At 40.0% G+C, this 24506-nt stretch overlaps 1 protein-coding gene across 2 annotated transcripts in view; it reads left to right on the top strand.

Annotated features, from left to right (window-relative positions):
- SBF2 (SET binding factor 2) overlaps nt 1-23945 on the top strand; it is a 391441-nt gene extending 367496 nt beyond the window's left edge. For both annotated transcript variants that reach the window (XM_019728975.2, XM_019728981.2), the window contains 8 exons: nt 11243-11369; nt 13446-13573; nt 14754-14987; nt 16050-16154; nt 17578-17771; nt 18474-18561; nt 21070-21201; nt 22233-23945. In XM_019728975.2, coding sequence (XP_019584534.2) covers nt 11243-11369; nt 13446-13573; nt 14754-14987; nt 16050-16154; nt 17578-17771; nt 18474-18561; nt 21070-21201; nt 22233-22331 — 1107 coding nt within the window. In that variant the 3' untranslated portion in view covers nt 22332-23945. The remainder of the gene's footprint in view (nt 1-11242; nt 11370-13445; nt 13574-14753; nt 14988-16049; nt 16155-17577; nt 17772-18473; nt 18562-21069; nt 21202-22232) is intronic.
- Nucleotides 23946-24506: the final 561 nt, after the last annotated feature.

The following is a 24506-nucleotide window of genomic DNA, read 5'->3' as shown; positions in this document are numbered from 1 at the left end:
CCATGTATAATAATAATAACTTGGAATGTAATGCTTATATTTTGTTGTTGGGGTGGGGTGCAGTGGGTGAGAATGGGAACAGTCTAGAATGTTGGCATGTCACCTGTATTCTGTGAGCACCTCTTAAGGGTGTGAACAAAGCATTTTAACATAAACTAAAGTGAAGTACTAAATTACATTTCTGTTATCTTTAGAATACGTTACAATAGATGCTAAAAGTACTTCATGTTAAGTAATATAAAGCAAATGGGGTATAGGTTTAATTTCTTTTTTTTTTTTAAAGATTTTATTGGGGAAGGGGAACAGAACTTTATTGGGGAACAGTGTGTACTTCCAGGGCTTCTTTTTTCCAAGTCAAGTTGTTGTCCTTTCAATCTTAGTTGTGAAGGGTGCCGTTCAGCTTCAAGTTGTTGTTCTTTCAGTCTTAGTTGTGGAGGGTGCTATTCATCTTCAAGTTGTTGTCCTTTCAATCTTAGTTGTGGAGGGTGCCTTTCAGCTTCAAGTTGTTGTCCTTTCTGTCTTAGTTGTGGAGGGCGCAGCTCAGCTCCAGGTCCAGTTGCCGGTTGCTAGTTGCAGGGGGTACAGCCCACCATCCCTTGTGGGAGTTGAACCGGCAACCTTGTGGTTGAGAGGACACACTCCAACCAACTGAGCCATCCGGGAGCTCAGCAGCAGCTCAGCTCAAGGTGCCGTGTTCAACCTTAGTTGCAGGGGGCGCTGCCCACCATCCCTTGCGGGACTCGAGGAATTGAACTGGCAACCTAGTGGTTGAGAGCCCACTGACTGACCCATGTGGGAATCGAACCGGCAGCCTTCGGAGTTAGAAGCATGGAGCTCTGACCGCCTGAGCCACCGGGCCGGCCCTAGGTTTAATTTCTGATAACTTTTTATTTTAAATAAGGACTTAAAATTTTAGTGTTCTGTATAATCCAGTTCTGAAATTGAAAACAAGTTGACTTTTAATTAAAGCTCAATTGCTCAATTATTTATAGGTGAATGCTTCACAAACTGTAGAAAATAATAGTGTTCAGAGTCTCAAGACCTCTTTAGTACGATTTCAAATCTGGTTATAGCACATTAAAATTTTTTAATTAAAATATAAATTTTTTAAAAAAAATTTGTCTGAACCCTCCTTTGACTTACCACTTCATATATATTACCTGAGTGCAGACAAGTCATGGCAAAGCAAGTATGTGACCTTAATTGCAGTATGTCAAGGAGGCGTGGTTATGATAGGCATCAGCTTTGGTGAAGCAAATTATTTTCTACTGAAAAGGGATTGTTTATTCATTCAAAAACAGGAGACTATAGAAGACTATAGTTAACAAATAGTGCTTCTGACTCTTGCTGACTTAATTATAAGGTAGTGTTTCATCATCTCCTACATACTGGTTTTAGGCATTAGAAAATGCCTTCTTTAAATACTTTTCAAGTGAACACTCGTGCTTTACATGACTCTGGCTTTTGCCAGACAATTTGAATTAGTGCTGTCTCTCAGGGGCATAAAACAGAGCCAGGCCCAACAACATTTTAAAAATAAGTGCAAAATTACACAGCAGCAAGCAAAACTTTCCCGGGCAAAATGTGTTCTCTGCTTATTAACCATTTCTAACATGCTGAATGCCAAAAGGCAGTCCATGGAAATATGCCTAGACCTGTCCATTAGTACTAATAAGAGTTACAAAAAAACCAGATGAAGCACTGATCTTAAATTGGAACTGCCTCATCATATAAAAAGCCATTGTTTACGCCAGTATATCCAGGTGTCAGATGAATTATAAATGCTAGATCACTGTTTCATAATAACAACATCTGGCAAATTTTTTTGTTGCTTCTAAAAGAAATTGGCTTAGCTCAAATGATATCATTACAGGCTACTTCCTTTTCTTAAAATAGTTGAACCAAATTCAAAAGGAAAATACATCCAAAATACAAAAATGAAATTTTTACCTAAAATTTCTTTTTTGAAATATACCAAGGAGAAAAATGTGTATAATATGAATGAAAACATGAAGCATAAGAAAGCAACTCCTTTATTTCAGCATTAGAGTAAATCTTTGAGGATATCTTAGAACTGTTTCATTATTTCCTACTTTGAGAAAAACAAATAACAGTTATAACTTTGCCTTTGAAGTTGGTTCAAATTGTAAATCAACTCACTCAGCTCTGGCTTTGCGATATGATTCCCCTCACAGTTACTGTATGCCAGCACTATGCTAGGTCCCGTTCCAAAGAGAAAAGCTATTTCATCTTTTGAAGATAGGAGCTTTCCTTGTGAGCACATGTGTGAGGAGCTAAACTGCCCTCACACAGGTTGGTTACTCTAAAATGTATCCATTACTATTGGCAAAATAGCTGCAATTAACGGGATTCATGGTATACTCAAGAGTTTCTGGTATCTACCTGCTTCCTAGTCAACTGAAAACTGGCAAAAAATTACATAATCCAAGCTGTTTTATAACAAAGTTATTTTGCATTAAAGCTTTTAATATTTGAGCCATCAAGTGTCTGAGTTTGTGTATCAGTCTCACTTACTAATTTTTGACCTTTAACAAATTATTTAACTTCTCTGTGCTTCAGTTTATAGATATTACATATTATATATATATATATATATATATATATACACACACACACACACACACACATATATATATATACATATATATATGAAACATTCAAAATCTTAATATAAAATGATCGGCACAGTAAAGGTACACAATTAATGTTTGTTAAAACTCAATCTGTGAAACAGCAAAAACTGGTATTAGCCACTTATTTTTCTAGAGTGTGACTAACCATACAGTTTCTAAAATATTGATACCATTCTATATAGGGTCTCTTGTAGCTTAATATTTGTAATTCCTGAAAGCAAATCAAACTTTAACTTATTATATTTTATTCCCAAAATGTTGACCTTTCCTGGGATTTGAGTCATAGCTTATTTTTATGGGCCTTTAAGTTTTACAAAGTACTTAATGGCACATGGGCAAAAAATAAGTCTCTAAATTCATGTTTCTCCAAATTCCATTTCAGATTTCTTATAAATAAGTGAAATTGGCAGGTTTCACTCCATAATGGAAACCAAACTGAAATGCTTCACACATCTTAGTCTTTTAAATCTGTATATTTTTATCTTCATGAAGATAAATGTAAAATTATTTGAACAACAGAATCCAGATGATGCCTAAGAGAGGCCTAAAACTCTATATATTGGCATATTTTAGGACATGCTCATGTAGAATTAATTTATTTGTTGAGATGCCTGTCAGTCCCAATTCTACATAATATAATAAGACTAAATTTATTTGAGGAGACTTGCCTTTAGACCCACAAAATCTTGTGGCCAACCATAAAGAAAACTAATGAAACCAAAAGCTCTTCCTTGAAAAGAGCAATAAAATTGATAAACCTCTAGTCAGACTCATCAAAGAAAGACGCAAATTATCAATATTAGAAATGAAAAAGATGACATCACTGCAGGTTCTACAGGTATTAAAAGGATCGTGAGGGAATATTATAAATAGTTGTGTGCCCCCAAAAATCAACAATTTAAGTGAAATGGACAAATTCCTTGAAAGACATAAGCTACTACATTCACTCAAGAAGAAACACAGAGGGTGCCAAAAAAATGTATACAAATTTTAAGAAAGGAAAACTGTATTAAAATTGTAGTACTCAATATATACCGATAACAAAAGATGAAGACAGTCACGTTTGACTTCTGCAATTACAAGAGGTGCTCAAAGTGGTTACCATCAGCATCCAGACACTTCTGATTATGGCTTGAACAACATTGACCAAAGTGTTCACTAGTATACATTTTTTTGGAACCCCCAGTACATAACTTGAATATTGAGGAAATTGAAATTGTACTTAAAACCTTTCCATGATGAAAACTCGAGACCCAGGTGGCTTCACTGGTAAATTCTCCCAAGTATTTAAGAAAGAAATAATAGTAATTCTACAAAAATTCTTCCATAAAGTTAAAGCAAAGGGAATACTTCCTAACTCATTCTGTGAAACCACCATTACCCTGGCCTGACAAAGACAGTAAAAGAAAACTGTAGACCAGTATCCCTAATGATCATAGATTCATGTTTTCTAAACAAAATTTTAACAAATCAAATCCATATAAATCAATATGTTTAAAAGATAATAATGTACCATGGTCAAGTGGGATTCATTCCAGGAATGCACTGTTGGTTTCACATTTGAAATCAGTCTGTAATTCACCATATTAAGAAACTGAAAAAGAAAAACCATATGGTCATCTCAATAGATGCAGAAAAAACATTTGACAAAATATTACATCTATTTCCTGCAAAAATTCTAAGGATACCTGGACTAGAAAGGAACTTCCTCAAGCTATAAATAGTATCTATTTTAAAAACCTATAGCTAACATCATACTTAATAGTGAGAGACTGAAGGCTCTACCTCTAAGATCAGGAACAAGACATGGATGTCTGCTTCACTCCTTCTGCTCAGTATTGTACTAAAGGTCCTAACCGTGCAGTAAGGCAAAAAAATAATAATAAAGACTTCCACATTAGAAAAGAACAAGTAAAATTATCTTATCTGCAAACAACATGATTATGGAATCTACAAAAAAATTAACCATTGGAATATTAAAATTTAAAAATCATTACCATTTAATAGACGATTAAAAAAACATGAAAGAGATCTAACAAAATATGTTAAGGACCTGAACACTGAAAACTACAGAACATTACTGTGAGAAATTAAACACTTAAATAAATCAAGAGATAACTCTTGTTCATGAGTCAGAAGACTTAATATTGTTGAAATGTCACTCTCCCCAAATTGATCTAAAGATTCGGTGTCACAATGAAAAATGAAAAATTCACAATGATTTTGCCACAAAAATCACAAAGAAACTCCTTGGGGGCTATTTTGTAGAAACTGGTAAACAAATTCTGAAATCCATATGGAAATGCAAAGGATCTAGAATATCCAAAACAACTCTGAAAAAGAACAAAATTGGAGAACTAGTACTACCTGATTTCAAGACTTATTATAAAGCTATAGCAGTCAAGACAGTGTGATAACTGGTGTAAAGACAGACAAACAGACCAATGGAACAGAATAGAGACTCCAAAAATAGTCCCACATATATGATATATGGAAAATTTATTTTTGATGAAGCTGCAAAAGCAATCAGTAGAGAAAGGATAGTCTTTTCAACAAATGGTGCCAGACAATTGGATTTCCAGATACCAAAAAAAAAAAAAAATTACTCCATTCCTAGCACCAATATAATAATTAGTTCAAAAGAGATCATAAACCTAAATGTAAGACCTAATACTATAAAACTTTTAGAAGAAAACAGGAAGAAATCTTTGTGACCTTGGGTTAGGCAAGGATATCTTAGATTCAACACTAAAAACATGATCTATGAAAGAACAAATTGATAAATTAGACTTTTTCAAAATTAAAAACTATTCTTCAAAAACCACTGTTAAGGGACCAGCCCAGTGGCTCAGACGGTTGGAGCTCCATGCTCCTAACTCTGAAGGCTACCGGTTCGATTCCCACATGGGCCAGTGGGCTCTCAACCACAAGGTTGCCGGTTCGATTCCTCGAGTCCCTCAAGAGATGGTGGGCTACGCCCCCTTTAACTCGCAATGGCAACTGGACCTGGAGCTGAGCAGCACCCCCCACAACTAAGACTGAAAGGACAACAACTTGAAGCTGAATGGCACCTTCCACAATCTAAGATTGAAAGGACAACTTGACTTGAAAAAAAAAAAAAAAAAGTCCTGGAAGTACACACTGTTCCCCAATAAAGTCCTGTTCCCTTTCCCCAGTAAAATCTTTAAAAAAAAAAAAAAAAAAAAAACAGAAAAAAACATAAGGGCTCAAGGTCAGTCTCTTAAAAAAAAAAAAGAAAGAAATCCCACTGTTAAGAAAATGAAAAGAAAAATCACCAAGTGGGAGAAAATATTTGCAAATCGTATATCTGCTAAAGGACTTGTATCCAGAATATATAAAGAATTCTCAAAAGTTGACAATAAAAAAACAATTAACCTATTTTTTTACAGGCAGAATATTTGTACTGATTTCACCACAGATACACAGATGGCAAATAAGTACATGAAAAGGTACTTGACATCATTCATCATTATGAGATGCAAATTAAAATCACAGTGAGATACCACTACGTACCTATTGTAATGGCTAAAATTTTTTAAACTGACTGCCTCGAGTGTTGAAGGATGTGGAAGAACTGGAACTCTCTAATACTGCTGGTGGGAATATAAAATTAAACAACCATTTGGGAAAACAGTTTGACCATTTCTTAAAAAGTGAAATATACCTACCTACCATATGATTCAGCATTCCATTTCTAGGCAGTGACACAAGAGAAATGAAAGTTTACACTCTATGAAGACTTGTACATAACTGTTCATAACAGCTTTGTATGTAATAACCAAAAATATAGAAGCAACCCAATGTCCATCCACAGGTGAATGAATTAACAAATTGTGGTATGTCCATATATAGTGGAATACTACTTAGCTATAAAAAAGAATTAACAACTGGTAACTCAACAACATGGATGCATCTCAAATAATTATGCTTAGTGAAAGAAGGTAGACAAAAAGCGTACATATGTACTTATTCCATTTATATAAAGTTTTAGTAAATGCAAATTAATCTGTAGTGACAAAAAGCAAATCAGTGGTTATTTAGGAGGGTGCAGAAGGCAAAAGGCACAAGGAAACGTTTGGGAGTTATGATTGATATCTTCATTATCTTGATTGTGGTGACGGTTTCATAGGTGTGTAGATATGGCAAAACTTACCAAATTGTACACTTTAAATATGTGCAGTTTATTGTATGTCAATTATACCTCATCAGGAGAAGAAAGCATGTGGATTGTGCCTTTTGGAGACCACTGTGGTGTAGTACTGCAGAAGGGTCTAGGTCTCCCATTTACAAGGAGGAAAAGAAGCCAATGAATGGGACAAACTGAGTCCTTGGGATGTATGACTAAATGAGGACAGTGTAATTTTTCTTTCTTACTGGAAATATAAATACCATATTTTGTCTCGTGAATGCAGTCAGGTCTTCATTTCTCGTTATAGTGGAAAGACATTTCAGAAAATTCCTTGTGTTTCCTAATGTCAGATTCCAAATGTGGTATCTAGGTATTTATCAACTCAGCATTCACATCAATCTGATTTTTTTTTTTTTTTTTGCTTTTTGCTTAAACTGTTGCCAAACAGTAAAAAAAAAAAAAAAAAAAAAAAATGCTCAGTATCTTTTCTTCCACTTTCAGTAGACCTAATAATTAACCCCAGTTTGGAGGCAGATTGTATTTCAGCCCCAAGCAGTTAGCAAATGTTGGTGCCATTGCGGTACACAGATTCTCTCTCTCTCTCTCTCTCTCTCTCTCCCTCCCTCCCTCCCCCAAGCACTAACACCTTAATGACCTTGATGCGCTCTACGCACTAATTCCAATTCAAGTCGGGTGAGTGCCAGAGGCCATGGAGAAGTGTCTAACTTTCTAATGTAATTGTAGAGTTCAGGGTTTTGGTGAGGCCAGTTGCTCAGTACAGTGGGCTATGAAAGCATTTTTCCACTTATAGAGCTTTGCTTTTACTTCTAGCATATGATCTCCCTGAAAGGCCTGTAAGTTCAGCTTAAGGTCATATTCATTATTTCCATCCTGCTTAACCTCAGAAGTGGGTCTTCAAAATTATATTCCTAAACATATTAAATATCAGAATAATTAAGGAAGGATAGAGATAATATATGAGGCCAGTGGTTCCTGTGGAGAACAGTCATTGAGAGAAATGTTTTGTTATTCTAGGGCTTTGTTTAATAAAAGTTCTTAAAAGAGTTTTTAGAAACTATTGTGGACTGGGTCAGTGGAAATAGCCCTGAACCCTTCTTCGCCTGAAAACAGTGAGGCAGGCGGCTGGCCAGTGACTACCAGGGTTTATTTCAGGGGCTGTTGGGGTCCAGCTGTTCTTGTAGCTCACTCTGCCTGAGCACACTGCAGATTTCTCCTCCCTGAGACTCAGATGGTAAGGAATCAGATTCCATCCTCCTGGGCCTGCCTCCTCTGTCCTGCCACCCACAGGCTGAGTCACCCCATCTCATTGTGTGTGCTGGCCCCTCGGGCGGTACTATTGATTCCAAACCAGGAGCTCGGACTAGAGAGCTTTACTTGGCATTAAAGGGCAGGTCATGAGGGGAAGCGCAGAAAACTTTAGTTCTGAACCATGTTTAGAAAGGAGCCAGGAATACCAGAGAACCAGGCCCAGTGGAGAGGCAAACCCAAGGCCTGGTCTGGTGTGCATCTGTAGCAATAAGGGCGAGGTGTTCGGAAGAGGACTATTGTGCTGCGGGACATGGTTGACAGTTGAGCCAAAGACATAGAGGGCTAACAAAACAAGGAAATAAAAGCTATTTTTAAAAATTGTAGTTTCCATTATAGAAATGGAAGAAAGTATTGCTAAATAAAATAACCACTTAACTTATTTTTATGCCCAGTTATAATGCTGCAAAATAATAACTGTTGAACATTAAATATGTGTCATATTGTCTTACGTTTTATTTAGTTATAACTAAACTCTTCAAGTATGTTCAACCTTTATAATTAGTGGCTCATATAGCATAATTACAGGAAACCCATATTGTCTAATCCTTTTATTTTCACTGATGAGAAAATTCATACTTAATACATATGTTTACAGTTCTAATTACCTGAAATATGGCACTCTACCTAGCTATTCAGAGCCATGTCACAACTGTCCCATGGAAAACACTCCTGTCCTGTGAAGACCTGATGTAACACAAAGGGCAGTGGCTCAGGTCAGGAAAGCAGTTCCATTGCATAAGAGTCAAACTCTCTTTGTAATAAGTCTTCCTAAAATCAGTTTTATTTTGTTTCACTCATAAGCGAAAGTTTTAGTTCAATTAAAAAGCCAGTAAGAAAATGTTGTAGGTTTATAACCAGACAATAAACTTTGACAAAGTGATATACAGATTATGACTTTAAATCCCAATTGATCTATTGGGCAAACAACATATTATACACATGCCTGCTCAGCTCACTTTGGCTGATGAAGTGTGGGTCCACATTGCCAAATTAAACATGGAGAGGAAAGCTGGCATTTAGATAGCCTGCCTTCAGTGTTCATTTGAAACAGCTTTTAAGCAAGTGCAATTATGATTGGAACTTATCTCAAGCAAACAGAATTCTCTAACTAGTCATGAGACACTGTTTGAACAATATAGATGTGAGATTGCTAGGTGGATTGGAGAATGTCACAGGGTCATCAGCCTACCTTCTGCCAACGTAAATACAATGGCTCCTCAGAGTCTGCATACAGTTTGCATAAAGTATGCTATAGCTCAGTGACCTGTCCAAGCTCTGCCTTGTTCCCTCACTCCCATATCATTCCCTTATCCTGTGTCCAGTGACCTTACTACCTAATTTACGGATGAAGAATTAAGGTTAAAAGGCATGAGTTCCTCTCCCTCCCCTTTGCACTTGGAACTATCTTTCTTTTTATCTTCTCTTCTATCCCTTCTCAGTTCCAAGACTGTTCCTTGTCTCTGGGCCCTCAACTTCATTCATTCTTGTTTGCCCAGGGCCTTATCTACTTAGTGATCAGCTCTTTCTCTACATTTTATTCTCTCTCTGTTGGCTTTTCTGCATTGCCTTCAGAAAGGCACACATTTCTTTTGTCCAGAAAACATCTCTTGCTCTCCCCCTAAAGGGCCTTCTCATTCCTTTCATTGACAAACGTGTGTAAGTACCATTTTTCTTGTTGTATTATTCACTATTACACAAGTGCCTGCAAAGTGAGAACCGTAACTTATGTTAATTTATATCTGTCAAGTGCCTAACACAGTATAAGGCAGTGAATGAACCACAGACCTTGGAGCCTAACCAGCCAGGGTTCGAATCGGGCTCACTAGTTACTGCCAAGTGATGTTGGGTAAACTGCTTAATCTTGCTCATCCTCATTAGTAGCTTCCTCATTTGTAAAGTGGGGATAATATCTATCTTCAGAGGATCTGAATAGACATTTTTTCAAAGACATACAAATGGCCACAGGTACATGAAAAGGTGCTCAACATCACTATTGATCAGGGAAATGCAAATCAAAACCATGATGAGTTGTCACCCCACACCTGTTAGGGGGGCTATTATCATAATGACAAGAGGTAAGAAGTGTTGGTGAGGGTGTGGAGAAAAGGGAACCCTTGTGTCCTGTTAGTGGGAATGTAAATTGGTGCAACCACGATGGAAAACAGTATGGAAGTTGCTCCAAAAATTAAAAACAGAACTACCATATGATTCAGCAGTACGACTTCTGGGTATATATTGAAGGGAATGAAATCACTATCTCAAAGAGATATCTGTACTCCCATGTTCACTGCAGCACTAGTCACACTAGGCAAGATATGGAAACAACCTAAGTGTCCATCTGTGGGATGAATGGATAAAGAAAATGTTATATATGTAAAGAATGGAATATTATTTAGCTGTGAGGAAAAAAATTAAATTCTTCCATTTGTGATAACTTGAGGGCGTAATGCTAAGTGAAATAAGTCATAGGAAAACGAATACTATATGATTTTACTTGTACGTGGAATCTAAAAAAAAACCAAAGTCATAGAAACAGGGTAGAATGGCAGTTTCCAGGATCTAAGGGGTGAGGGGAATGAGATGTTGGTCAAGGGGTAAAAACTTACAGTTATAAGAGGAATAAATTCTAGGAGTCCAATGTACAGCATGGTGACTATAGTTAACCATACTGTATTATATATACTTGAAAGTTGTTAAGAGGATATTAAATGTTCTCACCCTCCCCCCAAAAAAGTAATTATGTGAGGTGATGGAGGTACTAACTAACCCTGTTGTGGTAATCATTTCACATTAGGTATATGTATCAAATCATCACATTGTACACCTTAAACTTACACACTGTTATATGTCAGTTATATCAATAAAGTGAAAAAAAATAATGCCTATCTTGCAATGTTGTTATGGAGATTAAATGAGATTATGTTTATAACAACCCATAGTTTGGCATCTGGCACATACTAGGTGCTCACAAAGGCTGGTTCCCTTCCCACCTCCACTCATGGTAGGGATTCGATTGATTGCGTGACCAAATAGTCTCCTGCATTCAGTGGCATAGCATCCACTTTTTATTTTGTTTGATTCTTACTCTTCTTTGCCTTGTGTGTTTCAGGTTCACAACCAGTATCCAACTGAGTTTGAATTCAATCTCTATTACTTAAAGTTCTTGGCTTTCCACTATGTATCTAATCGCTTTAAAACATTTCTCCTGGATTCAGACTATGAAAGATTAGAGCACGGTACGTGTTTGTATGCTCTTGTTCCATCTTTTTTGTTAGTTTTGTGTGTTTTTAATTAAAAACTCTAATAATATAACTACCCTCAAGTGTTTTACCCTGAACTACAAAAGTAGAGTGGGTATGAATGTGTTCCCCAAGTCGAAAATTATGTGTTTTGTTAACTCTTAGGCACTCCAAGATGTCATCCCTGTAGCACCTTTGAAAATTAAATCTGCTTACTATTTTAATATCTCAAAGTGGTGTCACTGTTTGAGGAGAAATGTTTGGCTCAGTTTTTGTACCCCAGGTACCCCAGGTAGGAATAGGTACCTGCCCTTAGAGGCAGTTTGAATAGCATTTAAGGCCATGGGCTCAGAGCAAACAGACTGGGGTTAAATGCCAGCACTCCTAGTTACCAGCTGAGTACTTTGGACAAGTTAGTTACCTCAGTTTCCTCATGTTTAGAATGGGGACAATAAAGCACCCACCCCTATGAGCCATGATGATCACATTAGGAAATATTTGTAAATTTCTTAGCACAATTGCTAGCACATAGTAAGCACTCAATAAATTTTAGATATCATTATTATAAAGTTTAAAAGCAGAAATAATTGTAGAGACTAGATACTGAAAGTCAGCCCCTGTGAAAACATTCCCCAAGGGGATTTTACATTCTTCCTTCTGTTATAGGGAGAGGAGAAGGGGGAATACACATGACTATTTTTGTTAAGAAGACAAGCAAATTTTTTTAAATCTCTTTTCAGAATATTATTTGTACCTGAATGTTCATATTCTTCTAGTAGCTGATATATTTCCTGATGTTCTCAGTTTAAAATAAGAAATCAGGATGCATGCATTTTAATAAAAAATTAAATGCATGCATTTTAATAAAAATTGTCCAGTATGGTATTTCATACTTTTGGTAAGGGAGCCAGCACTGGTGAGACCATTTCTCATCCTGTTATACTTCCAGACCTTTGCTGACTCAGAATTGTCTTTCCACACATCATAATCAGAAACCTTCATTTCTTAAGTACCCTTGTGTTGGGAAGGCATTAAATAGAGCTGGTTATATGTTGGACATTCAAGTCACTTGGAGAACTTTTAAAATAACTAATATCTGGGGCGCATCCTCTGAGATTCTGACTTATTTGGTCTGAGGTGGGACCTAGGCATTGAGATTTTTTTAGAGCTCTTGGTTTTTCTAACGTGTGGCCAAGGTTGAGAACTACTGCACTGGACTCTGCAGTTAAAAGGTAGAGAAGAAAGCATTAGTCTTATACAGGACTTTGTGCAGCCTTGGGCTTAAGACATTCTTTTCTGATAAACTGGTCAAATGCTTGTTGATTTTTGACTGAGTCTTTTCATTCAAAGCAAGACAGCACTGCTGAGAGAGGCACCCTGTCTGGCCTTTTAAAGAAATACCTCCTGCCTCACCCTAACACATCTTCTTCTCTATTAAAAACAAAGTGGGCTTATATAAGTAACAGATTGACTGTTTGAAAGGTACAAAAATAGTGTCAGAAAATCCCTGAAGGGCCCCCTTCGCCCCCAAATTCGGCTTTTGTTTTTAAGTCACCCAAGGATACAGACCACACCCTTCTGTCATCCCAAGTCTCCATGACCATGATTTGCAGTATATATAAACTACTAAACAGGAAAACACTTTAAATGGCTTCATAATAAACAGCCAACAACTTAAAAAAGAAACATAAAATTATGTTTTTAACTGAGTTTCATCAAATCAACTCTAAGTCCTCCCATCTTCTCTTGAAAAATGTGTAGAATGTCTCCTGGTACGGACCTCTGGGAATCTCGATATAGATGTAAAATGTAGATTGGAAGAAAGTCACAATATACTGCTAAATGCTTGGGGAAACCTTATCAGATGTTTTCCTTCCATTTGGATTTGTTTCCGTATAACTGGGATATTCATTCCTATCTTTAGCTTTGCAGTTATTTTCTAAGGTTTCTGCACGTACGTTACTGTTTCTAGAGCTATGAGAAATATTCCACTTTTCATCAGCTACATTGATCATACTTTTAGGCAAACTGTTGATTTATTTGACTTCTGTTAAATTTTTTTTGGATTTACAGGAACTTTATTTGATGATAAAGGAGATAAACATGCCAAAAAAGGAATTTGTATCTGGGAATGTATTGACAGAATGCACAAGAGGAGTCCCATTTTCTTTAATTATTTATATTCACCAGTGGAAATAGAGGTACAGTAAGAAAGCATTTGTTTCGTTTTCTGAATATTTTGTGTTAAAGTTTTCCTTACTTTTAGGGTACATAATAGGCTTTTTATAAACATTTGACTAGATTTAATACCAAAAGCTATTCAAAAATTTGGTACACTATTTGGTTTGGACTGTGATGGAATGGAGACTGTTCACCAAATTCTTGACCACAAAATTAGGATCTGGCCCCAAAACCTAGAAGGAATAACTTCAAGAAAGTCAAAGCAAGGCAACTTTCCCTAGGAAGAGAGAACACGTAAAGCTTAAAACCTCAACAGGTCGTCTAAGCTAAAAAATCTGAAATCCTTTAGAAAAGATTTCTCTAAGTCCATGTGTACCAAAGCCACGAACAACCTTGGTGGGAAACAGGGATGCTTGGAACCCCGCCCAAGAAGGATGACTTCTCAGGGGCAATCCCGCTCTACCACACACATCTATATGAAAATAGGCTCTGAGGTGGAACAGACTGGCTCGATAAGCAGGAGCACTTTACTCAGGGCAAGACGGCCCCTGCCTCGCGCCCCACGCGTTCAGGCCCCACGCGTTAGCACCCCACTCTGGCCTTTTTCCAGCTGCTCCTTCCTCATGAGCTGAGGGGTGCGAGAAACAAAGGGTACGTGCTTAGGTGCCCCTCCTTCATCTAAACCATGCTGTGGTACCTCAAGACTCCTTACCCAAATTCAAGTTACTCACCAGCCCACTTCTCCAAGTCTGTCTCGCAAGCCAGTGCTCAAAGGGCTGCTAAGAAGTAGCTATTGACAGAGTTGAGCTGCGTGGGCTGGGGCGTACACACACATTCCTGAAAGACCCTCAGAATATAGGACAGAGCTGAGGTGGGAGGAGCAGGGGCTTAGGCCAGCGACTGGGAGCTGGGGCCGGCTTCCTTAGTTCCACACACTTCGTGGTAAGAATTCCAAGGAATCCAAGAATTCTCAATTTGAGCTTGGCCTTCCAGGTCATTAAGAAGTTACATTTGTCGAGGTAGGAAGATAGAACATATTTTATTTAATCATTTATTTTTATACATTTAAATATTTAGACAAAATGTAGTGCTTGAACCTCCATTCATACTCTTGCCCCAGGCCCTGCAAATGTTAGGGACCGACCTGCAAGTCAACTTGGGGTTAGGATGAAACTATATTTCAGAATTTTCTTTAAACAGGCCCTGAAGCCCAATGTAAATGTCTCCAGCCTCAAGAAGTGGGATTACTACATAGAGGAGACCCTTTCCACAGGGCCTTCGTATGACTGGATGATGCTGACCCCCAAGCAGCTCCCCTCTGAGGACTCTGAACTGGCCGGAGACACTGGGCCCCAGAGCCACAGGAGAACAGTGTGGCCGTGCTATGACGATGTCAGCTGTTGTCAGCCCGATGCGCTCACCAGCCTCTTCAGTGTAAGTGAACAGTGTGCAGACACACCTCGGGCAGCGTGGGCCCTGGAGGTGCGTGAGGGCTCGGGAACCAGGCTCATTTAAGATGGGTTCACAGGCTTCGAGACATGACTCTCCTCACTCGGGTCTAGTTTTATAGGTGGCATCTCAGGAGTAGCAGGAAACCAGATTTGTTCCCCAACTTCAACGGAGAACCAGGCTCAGCTACTGGAAAAGGGTTTCAATAAAAAATGAGTTTTCCAGCATTGTGAGGAAGCAGTCAAACAATGGAGCAGTTTGCAGCCTCTCAGCTGTGAGAGCTGCCCAAGCAGCGTGTCAGGCCTAAGTTATGGCTTTTGTGGGTGCTTCACTTCCTCTGGTCAGAAGTGTGAGTTGCTGATGGCCTGATAGGAGTACTGCCAGCCATCTTCTACAAGGAATATTCTGCAGTGAAACCATCCTGGCAGTAGCCACCCTGATGAGAGCAGCAGCCCTGAGGAAAGAGTTGGAGCCTGACAGGGGTCACAGTTCCTGAAGAGTCCCCGTCTGGTTTCCTGACCAGGAGGAGTGCACCACAGTAAAAACACTCACCAGCTTCCCTGCCTGAAGGAAACTCTGTTCCTTGGGCATTTCTGGATTCATTCTTTCCACATCTGGTTTGAATCATCACAGTTGAGGGGTTCCTCTGTGAAGGACAGACTTCTCTTCTACCTCAGCTGTTAGGGTTTGGACACTGGCCGAATGCTTGACGTTTTGCTGTGGCCATCAGATTTCCTATGGGATGGCCAGGGGTGAAGGTGTTGGGGTTACATATTTCTTCTCTCTATTTAAGCCATTCTGTACAAAAAGTCCTGGTTACAGATCCTAATAAATGGTCTTTGCCACAGTGCATCACACCAGCTAGAGCTCCCGCCACTCTTCCTGGCTTAGGAAACCTCTGCGGGGGCCCTGTGTTTACCAATGTCTAGCTGCCCTCTGGCCGTACTGTTCGTCTGGGCCCAGTACAGAGGAGATGTGGTTTTAGGACACATCCTGGTTTCTATGAATTACTTAACTGTCAGAAAACCCCTTTTAATTACTTTGCAGGAAATTGAAAGATTGGAGCATAAGCTGAACCAAACCCCTGAGAAGTGGCAGCAGCTGTGGGAAAGGGTAACCGTGGACCTTAAAGAAGAGCCCAGAGCAGACCGTGTGAGTTGGCAAAGTCATTTGAGGAACTACTTCTGAGCTTTTTGAGGGCGCTAGGTCAGGTGGGGTCCACTGCCACAGGTCACCCAGGTGGGTTTATAGCCAAAGGGAAGGGTAGAGAGGAGGGTCATGCCCCGGGGTTCCAGGGCAGAAAGTTCCAAATGACTGAATGCTTCCTGAGTGGCTCACTTTCCCACAGTGACATAATACTTAGGTTTCAGGGTCCTGTGTCCAGGGGAAATTACTGGGTTATTTTCTATCTCGGGGCCTCGTGGTTTCAGCTGATCTTCTACCACATGAGGGAGGAGGGGAACACCAAGACCATGTTTGCTCCAGAGAAATAATCAGAGAAAAATAAAGTCTTTTAAAATGACAAAATATGCTATTGTCTAGTGTTCATACCCCCTTTTCTCTTTCTGAATTAAGAAACATATAAAAATATTTTAAAACTAAATACTGTTTTCTGCTTCTCACACCGTTTTCTATTTTTGACTTGAGAAACTTTTATCAGCCATGTCACATGTGCGTCATATACACTTTAGCATCCTGTGTAACCCCCGGTGAGGGAGTGGTGTCCCATCTCATACCAGAGGGGCAGGCACAGAGATCACACAGCTGGTACTTGGTAGAGCCACGAGTCAAACCTGTGTCAGACTGGCTCCAAGTGCAACAGAAAGGAAGTTAGGGCAGTGTTCTGAAGGGCAGTGTTCTGAAGAGCATTTCGGGGAGAAAGGAGAGGTCAGCAGGGTCAGATATCAGAAGAGAATGGACAGAAGAGAGCCTCAGAGTGGCATGGAGGGGTCCCCTGGGCTATGTCTCCTGCCTTCAAATGGCACTTGAGGAGCTGTCATCAGACAGGCCACAGGTGGGTGATGTCTTACTGCTTTTTCCTCAGAAAAATAAAATAGTTTCTTGGGTTTGTTTCTGATTATAAAAGTGAGATATATGTATTCTTTTAAGTAACACAGAAGGTTATGAAATAGAAGATAAAAATCACCCACAATTTATAACCTGGAAATAAACCACTATGCTTTCAAACTTGCTTTATCATTCGAAACACACATATAAAAGGAATTTCTATACATACTATTTTAAAACCTGCTTTCTTTTTTACTTAATATGTGGCATACATGTCCTTCCATTTGTCACTATATATAAATCAGCATCATTTTTAATGGCTGTCTAGAATTCCATTGTATAAAAATGCTGGGGGAAGTTTTTGATTTTTAACCAATCCCCTAGTGATAGACATTTAGGCTGTTTCCAATGTTTTGCTATTATATACAACTCCAGGATAAACAGCTTTATACATATAGTTTGCTTATTGGTCCAGGTTTTGCTGGAGATAAGTTTTTAGGAAGAAAATTACCGGATGAGTTGCTTAGTCTTTGAAAAGCTCTCCTAACTCCTGTTCTGTCTTTTCCAGCCCCAGAGACCCCCTTCAGGCTCCCCAGGAATTGTGTCTACCAACCTCCCTTCCTATCAGAAGAGGTCCCTGCTGCACCTCCCGGACAGCAGCCCGGGGCAGGAGCAGGGTGCCAGCCCCGCCCCATCCAATGGAGTGGACCGGAGAGCAGCCACGCTGTACAGCCAGTACACGTCCAAGAATGATGAAAACAGGTTGATGTGCTGAGCCCTGCTGGGTGGGCTGCAAAGACTCTCCCCACCCACCCTCCTAGGCTGCACCACAGGCCCTGTAATGAGCCCGGCCTGTGCGGTACAGTCTTCTGAAGACTTAAAATGGATTTGCTTTGTTTCTTTCTCTGTTTCTATTTTAAAGGTGTTAGAGGGTTCTTTGAAGAGGAAAAATCAAAATTACAACTAGAATAATGCCAAGAGGTTGTAGCTATTTGTGGTTGAGTCCTGATTGCTTTTATCTCACATCTGCCAGATCTTTTGAGGGAATGTGTGTCAGCCAGCACTTTCTCAGTTGCAGGCATCAGAACTCTTTAACTCATGCTAGCTCAGGCAAAAAGCATTTATTCACATAAACTGGGAGGCCAGGCCTGTGCCAGTTGCTCACACAGGCTTCAGCCTTCTGTCCGTTTGCCAGCTCTGCTTTCCCCCTGGATTGCCAAGGCCCAGCATGGCACAAAAGATGGCTACTCAGAGCGCCAGGCCCAGCAATTTGGTCATTCCAGCAGAACGAAGCAGTCTTTCCCCAAAGGTCTAGCAGAAATATTCTAGGGAGAACTCTGATTGGCCTTGTTTTGGAACATTTGAGGGAAATAGAGATTTGACAAACAAAAACAACAGACATCCCTTTACAAAAATTTTTAAGTGAAAAATCAAAATTAACTGCCCTGTTGTCATTTCTTTTAGGTCCTTTGAAGGAACACTTTACAAAAGAGGAGCTCTGCTGAAAGGTTGGAAGCCCCGTTGGTTCGTTTTGGATATAACAAAACATCAGGTAGTTCTGTGAAAGCCTACAGAAATCACTTCTGTCTCGGCGAGGCTCAGGGCCCAGCTGCTGTGTGACTCAGCAGATAGATCCCGTACATACTGCTTTCCAGAGGCCTCTCATATGCTGTGTGGGGGCTCCTCCCAGGACCCAGCATGTCCCTGAGCAAGGGAAATAGCCTTCTGAGGGAAGTTCCAAGCCAGGAGAGGACCTAAGGTTTGCAGCGTGTGGTATGCTACATGCACGTAGAACCTGCACCTGTGAGCACGGCCCAGAGTACAAATTACCTTTGGCCTTGCAGCGTGACGCATCCATTCAGAACCTAGGGCACTAATTTATTTGATGTGATTGAACACCATCCCTGTGCCCATCATTATACCGTGTACTGAAGAAGGCATCATTATCCCTCAAAGATGGCAGCAACAGAGGCTCCCAAAGCAGGCAGAAGGGGGTGTACCCACCCAAACCTGGAATCCCAGTGTCGGGAAGTCTTTTGCCTATTGTTGGGTTCTTAGCCATTGCTGCAGTGGCCCTCCCATCCTCAGTGTCATAACCTTTGCTCCAGTGATCTCGGGGGAGGGGCCCCTACCGAAACCTCCAGCCCCTCTGCACCCTTCACTAGTGAGAGTTGCGTAGCCTCCCGTGTTCTGACTGCTGGCCTCACTCTACCTTGGAACTGACAAGTCATCCTTGAGGCAGAGGGGTACACATTTTGGTTCTCAATGCATTCATGTCCCAAATGGAGTCTGTTGAGAAAGATATGAACTGTTACCCCTCTACAATGTTCTGGTTGGACATGCATCTAGAATGCTCCTTCCAGGTGAAGACTTTATATGGGGATCACCACTCCTCTGATCAAAGGGTTTCATAACAGTTATGCAGAGTCTTTTTGGAAAAATGTAGGGAATTTATTTTCAAATATGCAGTGGAAGCACTGTGTATGGGGCTGTACCTTAAAATAACAATGTCTCTGAAATCACAGTCTACACTGTGTAAAAAGTTCCATTAAACCACTAAATATAACATAGGACAATGTCGTCATTTTTCTGTAATTTACAATTACATCAAATGATGTTTGCGTTCTTACCAACCTTTTGGATTTCTTTAGCACGAAAGATATACAGTTTTTCCATTTAACCCTACTTATACCATCCCTGAAGGGAGCAAAAAATAAAAGTCTGAGGCCAGAACCACAGTGAGGAAGGCACCAGACACATTTTTGCTATGTAAGTTAGAGAGTGAAATCAGACTGGGAACCAATAAGGCTATTTTACCAGCAATCTCTTTCATTTTTAAAAATATTTTTCTCATTTATTTTTCTTATTCCAAAAGTAATACATGTTTGTTATATCAAATTCAAACATCTCATAAAGATGGAAAAGTCCCCTTTGCCCCCAACTCCCAGGGATAACTACTGTTAACAATTTGGTATATATTTCTCTAAACAATTTTTATGCATATATACATGTAAACATATGTATGTATAGTTTGAGTTGCTGGGAAGGTTAAAATGAGTTATATACAAAATAGTCAGAACAGTCCTGGTACGTAGTAACCACTCAATCAAATATTATGCTATTTATTCTGTTTTTTCAAAAATCATTTTATATCTACATGCTATTTGGCAACTTACTTTTTTTATGTATCTTGAACATATTTTCCTACAAGTTTATATAGGTCTTTATCATTTTTGAAAAGCTGTATAGTGTTCCATATTATTGGTGCACTACCATGTAATTAAACAACACCCCATTGAAAGGCAGATACATCTTTTCAATTTTTAACTGGAAAAAAAAACAGTGCTGAGGAAATCTCTTTATACATGTTTTTTTTTTTTTCTTGTATGCATGTATGCGTGTGCGAGTGTTTCCATAGGGAAAGGTGTATCAATAGACATAAATATTTTAAATTTTAGTTGATATTGCCAAATTGTTCTCCAAAAATTTCTAACAAATTATATTCCTACTCACATTAGTGTTTGAGAGCACCTAGGGCTTTGCATTCAACCTAGGTATTATCAGCCATTTTTAATATTTCTTAATCTAAATACAAATTGAAATCTCATTGGTTTCATTTACTGTTCTCTGAACAGTGAGGTTGCCCATCTTTTCAGATGTTTACAGGTCATTTGTGTTTCTTCTGTGACTTACCTACTGAGATCCTTTGACCATTTTTTTTAACTAGTTTATCTTTTTCTTATCAATTTCTAAAAAATCTATATATAGTCTAAACATTAACCCCTTTTTTATGTTATATATATTTTTATAGTTGTTAGTTGACATTTAATTTTATTATTTAGTATTTGTTCAAATTTCAAAAAATATGTCTTTTTTCCTCCTTTCTTATAGTCACCTAGTATTTTTTTTCCCAGAGACAACAGTGTTTTTAATTTCTTGTCTATTCTTCCAGGCATAGTTTAGCAAGATACAGACGAAAGTGTTCAGACACAGTTTGCAAAGCCGTGTGGGTTTCCCTTTGTGTGTCTCTTACATCCCATCTGTATCCTTTTGGTTCCAGCTGCGATACTATGACTCAGGCGAGGACACAAGCTGTAAAGGCCACATTGACCTGGCAGAAGTAGAGATGGTTGTCCCTGCTGGCCCCAGCATGGGGGCCCCAAAGCACACAAGCGACAAGGCCTTCTTCGATGTAAGTCATCTTTTCCTGGCTCCGTCTACACATGGTCCTGTCATCTATCTACCTCCGAGAATTATGGAGCAATCGGTGGTGATTGTAGATGGGTCACAGACCCCTGGCTTTGGGAATTACAACAGAACTTGAACTTGGCACTCTGATCTCCAACCTGACCTGTCCCAGCTGTCCATACGTCTCAGCAGGCTGCACGTTGCTTTACACAAAGCAGTCCTGCAAAAAGTATCCAAACACATACAAAAACAAATGAACTCCTTGTTTAATATTATTAGTTATTCCTCTCACCACCTACTGTCAAAAACAGATGCTACTTCCTTCATTTCAGTGGTCTGCATGCTTGACCACCCACAAAAAAGCTGTCCTTAATCACACATGATGACTCTAACATCTTCAGCAGCCCTTAGGTGGGCCTTGGAGCCTGTTTTGGGTGATGTGATAAGGGACTTATCCAGTCCCCAGAGCCAAGCCGGGCTTCATAAAGGGCAGAGGTCATACTCCAGGGCCCTGCTCAGGCCAGGAGGCTGCTTCCCTGACTCTGGGTGTCCAGCGTGGCCCCAAGTGAAGACTAGAGACAGGGATGGGAAGGGGACACAAAAGCCAACTTCACCGTGGTGTGGATGCGTCTAAGACTTCCCCAAGGAGCACAGGGAATTTGTTTGGTGCCTTCGCTGTATTGGTCCAGTGCATGGCAAAGGCCAGAGGTCCCGCCATTCCTGAGCCGCCTCCTTAGTAGGAAGGCCCCAGGGAGATGCAGAGTAAGATTCCCCTGGTGTGTCTCCTTGTTCTGCCAGAACCCTTTGGCAGGTTTAATCTGCCATGGGGATGGTAATCGTCCCCTATCACTTTGGGGACTGGAAACGCAACGTGACTAGGACGGCAATGACGGTACGGTAGTGCAGGGGAGAGGAAATTCCGATGTGCTGGGGTAGTACAGAAAGAGAAGATGGCAGGGATTGACTCACACACTTGTCCGAAGCCATAGATCAGCCCTGCCTTTCATCTCTGCTTCTCTTCATTTGGCTTTGCAGCTCAAGACCAGCAAACGTGTGTATAACTTCTGTGCCCAGGACGGACAGAGTGCCCAGCAGTGGATAGACAGAATCCAGAGCTGTATCTCTGATGCCTGATGCCCATGATCCACCCAACCAGAAGAGGGAGGAAAGACTCATGCCGCCAAATAGGAAAAAAGTGCATGAGCCATTGAGGAGCTGACAGCTTCCTGTTGGGTTCTGCTGAAGCAACCCAGCGCCTGAGCTTCTCCTGCCCAGTCTTACCCAGTTCCCTTTCAGCAGTTGCTGTGTTTACTTAGCCTGAGTGGATGTGCCACACAGGTCTGATCAAGAGCCCCAGGCACTCCCCGAGTCTTGCACTAGTTGTTCTAACAGGGTCTTAGTGGTTAGGGATCAGAAGAATGCTTCCTGAGCCAACTGTCATCCATCCCGTAGGCAAAATGGCTACCGCCCACTTGGGTCCTTCTTCACGAAAGTTGGATCCTTTTTGCTCTCCAAGGTCATAGTTTCCTTGGAGTGCTTTCTAACAAGCAAAACTCAAAACCCTCCAAGATTGTTACATTCTGCATAGAGAAGGTTTCCTGTCAGAGGCTCCTGCTCTAGGGCCCGACCTTGGAGATGCTCAGTTCTCTGGTGCTGCCAGAAGGTTCTTCTTGCCATGCCATTGGGGTTCACATTGGTGCTCAGTGGCAGGAAAGAGAGGCACACAGGATTATCCTGATGGGAAGATTGTCCAGGGAATGATGCAAAACTGACCAGGCCAACGCAGGGAAGTAGTGCTTCCAAAACCCTGGCTTCTCTGAGGGTCCAGGGCCCTGTGTTCCTGTGTATTCTTCTGCTCCCTGCCAGCTTCTCACGCAGAATAACATGCAGAACGCTGAATGCACTAACCCACAGAACAAACCCATGCACTGACCTCCTGATGAGGACGTTGGAAAGACAGAGCCAGCTGTTCATGACCACACGCCTGTGACGAGGGCTGGTGTGGACCGCAGCACACTGCGGCTTGATCAGAAACCCAAACAACACTTCTGCACATGAACAGTAAGAACTGGTTTTAGATTTTCTTTACTTTTGGTAACCATGTGTTTGATCAGCTTCAGATCTGTGGAATGCTGTTTGTTCATGAGGAACAGAAGCAGCATCTCTGATCCAGGCACTGCGGCCAACTGGAGTCAGAGGTCGCTAGGTCATTGCATTTGTTTTGGAATGTTAATATGTTAAATACCAAACTAATATTTCAAAAATGTGTATATATGATTTCTGTATCCTTGTTTTTCAGATAGTCTGCTTATAATTTAATATAAAATTAACTAAACTGATTCAGTCATAATATTTCAGTAGCGAAATCGTTCCCTTTCTAAAAACATAACCACTTTGACTTTGTAGGTTAAAAATAAATCAGATATTCAAGTTTAAAATTATCTACACACTAGGAAATAGAACTGTTAATATATAAGAAATTGGGAGAATAATAAGAATGAAGGATTTTCTATCATTTTCATTTTATAAATTGCCACCTGTGAAAATGGTTTTTGCACATTATTTGTATTTTTTCTTTGTATATGAAATAATTTTTTGTACTATGTAAAATATGGAGCCCATTGTACCTTCAGCTATTTGAAACTACACAGTGCTTCTTTTGTAACTGGATTCTTTTAACTTTCATGAAGGCATTACATGCCTTACATTCACTAACCACCTCAAATTAAATTTATTTCTTAAGAAAAAGCTTCCTTCGTTTGCTGTGAAATACAGTTCATTCTTCAGTGCACGGCCCTCAGGTGACAACACTGAGATTCATACATGGGACTAAAGGTTCCAGGGTAAAACACAGCACAACCCATTCCATGCCCTGGTTTTATTAGTGTCACACTGCCCTTTGCTGAGGACATAACCAGACATTGGACATGCTGGCATGAACGTCCAGGGTCTGGACACACTGCTGCTGTTTAGATGACAGACCTGAGGCCACCGCTCCACCCTGTGCCCCTCACGAACTGTGGAAAATTAAGTCTGTTGCCATTTCTGGGTCACAGTGTCAACTCCCATGGCATGTGGCATTTTGTGAAAACTTGAGGCAGGAGAAATTGAACTCTAATTTTGTAGGAGATTTTTCTGCTTCTGGAACTTATTAAACAGCACAAATGAAGGAACAGTAATTTCGTCTCTGAACAACACTTCTTCTAGTTAAGCCCTTGCAGTTTACCTTGGAGACCTTGGCCACATCTTAACATGTAGCCAACGGAATGCATGTTCCCTTCTCACGGCTGACCGCCTTAAGTCTTTTGC

This window comes from Rhinolophus sinicus, linkage group LG06 (genome assembly GCF_036562045.2).
Source record: "Rhinolophus sinicus isolate RSC01 linkage group LG06, ASM3656204v1, whole genome shotgun sequence".
Lineage (NCBI taxonomy): Eukaryota > Metazoa > Chordata > Mammalia > Chiroptera > Rhinolophidae > Rhinolophus > Rhinolophus sinicus.
This window is presented reverse-complemented; position numbering and strand designations above follow the sequence as displayed.